This window comes from Penaeus chinensis, chromosome 28 (assembly GCF_019202785.1).
Source record: "Penaeus chinensis breed Huanghai No. 1 chromosome 28, ASM1920278v2, whole genome shotgun sequence".
Classification (NCBI taxonomy): Eukaryota; Metazoa; Arthropoda; class Malacostraca; order Decapoda; family Penaeidae; genus Penaeus; species Penaeus chinensis.
The window spans coordinates 13122565-13127564 of record NC_061846.1 but is presented as its reverse complement, the minus strand read 5'-3'; the positions used below and the strand labels follow the sequence as shown (position 1 = coordinate 13127564).

Sequence of the window (5000 nt, the reverse complement as noted above, 5' to 3'; positions counted from 1 at the left end):
CCTCAGAGAATCCCAGTGCATTTTTCCAAGTCTGAGTCCTGGGAAGGTGAAGAAGGCACCAATCAAAGCACATAGCATGGCCAAAATAATCTTGAAGGTGACCTTGGATGCTGGACCACTGTTCAGAAACAACATTTTTATTATTCAAGTATCAGCATATGTATGTGAATGCAAATGATATGCATGTGTGTGTACATGTGTGTGTGCGTGTGTGTGTGTGTGTGTGTGTGTGTGTGTGTGTGTGTGTGTGTGTGTGTGTGTGTGTGTGTGTGTGTGTGTGTGTGTGTGTGCATTGTGTGCGTGTGTGTGTGTGTGTGTGTGTGTGTGTGTGTGTGTGTGTGTGTGTGTGTGTGTGTGTGTGTGTGTGTGTGTGTGTGTGTGTGTGTGCTTGTGTGGTGTGTGCATGTGTGTGTGCATGTGTACAAGTGTGTGTGTGCAAGTGTGTGTGCAAGTGTGTGTGCAAGTGTGTGTGCAAGTGTGTGTGCAAGTGTGTGTGCAAGTGTGTGTGCATGTGTGCAAGTGTGTGTGTGCATGTGTGCAAGTGTGTGTGTGCATGTGTGCAAGTGTGTGTGTGCATGTGTGCAAGTGTGTGTGTGCATGTGTGCAAGTGCGTGTGCGTGTATGCAAGTGTGTGTGCAAGTGCGTGTGCGTGTATGCAAGTGTGTGTGCATTTGTGCATTTCTATGAGTGTGTGAGTTTTTATGCATGTGTGTCTGCAAATGTGTGCATGTGAGTATGTTCTTACCTAGATGTTTCAAGATAAGGTCAGATGGTCCCACCTGCTGCATCTAAATTATCACATAACTGTTTAAATTTATGCACTATTTGGACACACATCATTTGGAAGACTGTTCCATGTTTCAATAGTTCTGTTTGGGAAACTAAACTTTTTGACATAGTTCTCACTTCTTTTTACTTTCAATTTTTTACTGTGTCCTCTTGTTCTTCTTGTGCTAAAAATTATAGTCATCTTTGTCTAACTTCACCCTTCTTACAGCATAGTTGAACTTCATAATCATGTCACCCTTCTTTCTTCTTCCAAAGTGTTAAGTCCTACTTTCTGTGGTCTTTCTTTGTAGCTCATCTCTTTGAGTAGGTGTCCATCTTGTGGCTTCTCTTTGAACTCTTTCTATATCTTTTTGAAGTGTGGACTCCATACCACTGCACCATACTCCAAACTAAGTTTTATGATGGCTGTAATGATCTTTACCATATCTTTGTCCACATACACATACATTCTCTTCATGTTGGTAATCAGCCCTAGCATTTTATGGACCTTGTTATATGATTAGTTGGGCTCAGCTTCATGTTTATGATTATTCCAAGCTCTTTTTCTTTAACTGCTGGGTTTCTCTTTCCTCCCAGCATTCCCATGTGGGAACATACTTAGAACATTTGTTTTTGTTTTATTTGAGTCATTTCACAACTATTAACATACTTGGATACACTATAGGACAAGGTTTGACAGCATTAAATTACTCATGATCTGGTTCTTTACTCTTGGCAATGCACACTACTGACTTTTCAATTATTTTTGTACATTGTAGTAACTAGTATTTGGAGAGCGGCACTCACTACTTAAATATTTTTCTCAGATTAACAGCATTTGTTCTAGCCCAAATGAAGAGACTGGTGTCAATACTAACAAAAATATAATAAAAATAAAGTATCAAACTGTTTTCACATTTCACACACACACGCACATTGAAGTGGATAGTTCCCCAAGTTCAAAACATAGTACTTCCTCCTTACAGTGGTGATTAAAATGTTTAAAGTGATGTTGAGGATGTTAATGACAAGATGTTTAGTGATGAAATAGTGGAGAACTAATGTGGAGGATAGTGCAGATTTCTATGTTACAAAAATACAGCAAATTTTGGCAGGCATGTTCATAGTGTTCACAGATGGGAACAGTATTCTAACTTGCCATTCCTCTGTTCATTGATATACATTTTTCAGCTGATACATACATATGGCAATAAAGTCTTTCCACAAAATTTGACAGAATTTTCTTAATATTTACCTGCAATGATATAGATCTCCTAATTTGCATTGGTATAATGGAAGATTTTTGCTTTCTCTGAACTTGTTTACATGGTATCTATAGGTGTTGAATCCCATTTTCCAAGTACAACTCCACATGAATAAGTTTTCAATGTCACTTTGGAGGCATTGGCATTAGACATTATGTATTCCTTTTTGGAATTTCTAGTAGTCAGCTAATGTTTGCCCTAAATCATTAGTGAAAATAATAAACATAATCAGCGCCAAGAATGATCCTTGATGTACTCTGCTAGTTACTTATTGCCATGTAGAGTGCTTCCCTCTAATTACAGTGCTCATCTGTCTATCCATTCATGGAGTTTGCCTTTCACTTCACCTAGGTGTTCTAATTTTCATAATAGCCTTCTATGAGACATCTTATCAAATGCCTTCTTTGAGTCTTTCTTGTAATATTTTAGAAACTCTTATCATAGAAACAGAGAAGATTTGCTACGCATGACCTTCCCTTCCTAAGACCAAATGGTTTATTTGATATAATAGTGTTTTTCATGCACTTCAACCCACTGTTTTCTAATTATCCTTTCTAACGGCTTCCATACTACACTAGTTAAAAAAACTGGTCTATAATTTAGAGGGCTTTGTTTGTCGCCACTCTTATATAATGGTGTAATATTGGCGAGTTTCCAATCTTTTGGTAGTTTTCTTTGTCTCACAGAATTTTGGAATATTAAAAATAAAGTAGTACATAGTTCTTCAGCACATTCCCCTAGAACCCAGTTAGATATCTCATCTGTTCCTTCTGCTTTAGTCTTGTTAACCCCTACAGTAGGTCTAATATTTAATTCTTTTTGAGGGTGATATTTTTTAAATTTTGATTTCCATTTGTATGATTACTTTCCATTTCAAATTATGGGTCCTGAACAAACAATGACTCTTTCCTTATTTACAGTGATCTTAATGTCTTTTTTTTAAACTTTATTTCCATTTAATTTTACAGTTTCCTTTACTTTAGATACATCGGCATATGTAGATGTCATTTTTTTTGCCTCTTCCATTATTTGAGACTGGCCTGCCAGTTCATAGTTCTGTGGCACTGACCATAAGCTGGTAGTGGCTACCCTATGGGTCCACTTTAAAACACCTTGTTCCTCCAGTGGCCACTCTTGGACAGACAGAAGGAGGAGGAGTTCGCTGTGACAGTCTCTTATCAATTCACAGAACTCGCAGGAACCCATTGGCGTACGCCTGAGGGCAAGGCAGAATTTCATCTCCCTGGAGACACTGGAGGCCACTGAAGCGTGTCGCATGGCATGGCTGAACAGTAATCAGGACTTGCATTGCTCTTTGGTGCATAGGGCTTGGATACTGCTGTAAAGGGAGAAGGAACAGTTCATCAGGAATCTTGCTGAGGAAGTTGAAGTTCTTGGTAAATGACCTTCACCCTGCCTACCAAGCCCTGAGAAAACTGAGCTCTAAGCCCTCCTTGCAGATGACTGCAGTCTGCTCAGTGGATGGCCAGGTTATCTTGGATCATGTTGGAATTCATGAACATTGGGCTGAGTATTTTTAGCAGCTGTACCAGGTAGACCCTCCATCAGTTAGCCTAGGTGTAAGTGGTATCTCGATACCTGTCCCAGACCCACCCATCACCTCCTACCCTAACTGAGGTTAGGACGGCAATATCCAAGCTGAAGTGTGGGAAAGCTGCAGGCATATGTGATATCCCTGCTGAATTGCTAAAGGCTGGGGGTGAACCTATGGCATGGGGCTTGCATACAATCTTGACTGCCATCTGGCTGTCTGGTACCATTCCCTGATCTGTCATCCCTCTCTGGAAGGGGAAATGAGATCATTGGGACTGTAGCAACTACTGTGGCATTACACTGCTCAGTATACTAGGCAAGGTTTTTGCCAACATTCTTCTGAAACAGATCCGCGACCACCTACTAAGGCACCAGAGAATGGAGCAATCTGGATTCACTCCTGACAAGACCACAATAAACTGTATCCTAGAGCTTAAAGTAATTGTGGAATGCTGTCGTGAGTTTGGTCATGGGTTGCTTGCAGCCTACATTAACCTCAAGAAGGTATTTGACTCAGTGCATCGAGAATTGCTATGGGAGATTCTGGTATTAAAAGTGGTGTAAAATGTGATGAGAGCCTGTCAAACTTCTCTGTTCAGGGGTGAGGCAAGGCTGTGTCCTTGCATCATCACTTTTCAACACCTGCATGGACTGGATAATGGGCAGAGTTACTACCCAAAGTCAGTGTGGAGCAACACAGGGCAATACCAAGTTCTCTGACCTTGACTTTGCCGATGATGTTGCTATCCTATCTGAGTCCCTGGAGTCACTGGTGGCAGCTCTTGATGCATTTAGTAATGAGGAAAAGCCCTTGGGCCTAGAGGTCTCCTAGACCAAGTCCAAGATTCAGGACTTTGGGGGCCCGTTAGGGGAAGCCGTTCAGTAAATCCATGCTTGCGGTGTGGACGTTGAAGTCACAGAGAGCTTTACACACCTTGGGGCTAGAGGTCTCCTGGACCAAGACCAAGATTCAGGATTTTGGGGGCCCGTTAGGGGAAGCCGTTCAGTCAATCCATGCTTGCGGTGTGGACGTTGAAGTCACAGAGAGCTTTACATACCTTGGTAGTGTAGTCCATATTTCTGGGTTGTCAGACCAAGAAGTCAGTCATGGCAGCAGGAGCCATGAACACAATCAACAAGAGCATTTGGAAATGTTGGTAGCTATGCAAAAGGACCAAGCTACGAATCTTCATGGCCTTGATACTGCCAGTTTTGCTTGATGGAAGCGAAACCTAGACGCTATCTACTGCCTTGGAGTCTTGTATTGATGCCTTTTGTAACAAGTCTCTTCGCCAAATCACGGGATACAGTTGACAGGACCATGTGTCCAACCAACAGCTATACCATGAGACTGGCATGGGACCTGTTATTTGTAAAATCTGGGATCGTCAACTCAGGCTATATGGGAACCTA

The 5000-nt window shown here is 41.4% G+C and overlaps 1 protein-coding gene across 1 annotated transcript in view; it reads right to left on the bottom strand.

Moving 5' to 3' along the window:
- Nucleotides 1-5000, bottom strand: part of LOC125040096 (transmembrane protein 161B-like) — a 46650-nt gene that overhangs the window by 16892 nt on the left and 24758 nt on the right. The window contains exon 7 of the mRNA XM_047634594.1: nucleotides 2-118. Coding sequence (XP_047490550.1) covers nucleotides 2-118 — 117 coding nt within the window. The remainder of the gene's footprint in view (nucleotide 1; nucleotides 119-5000) is intronic.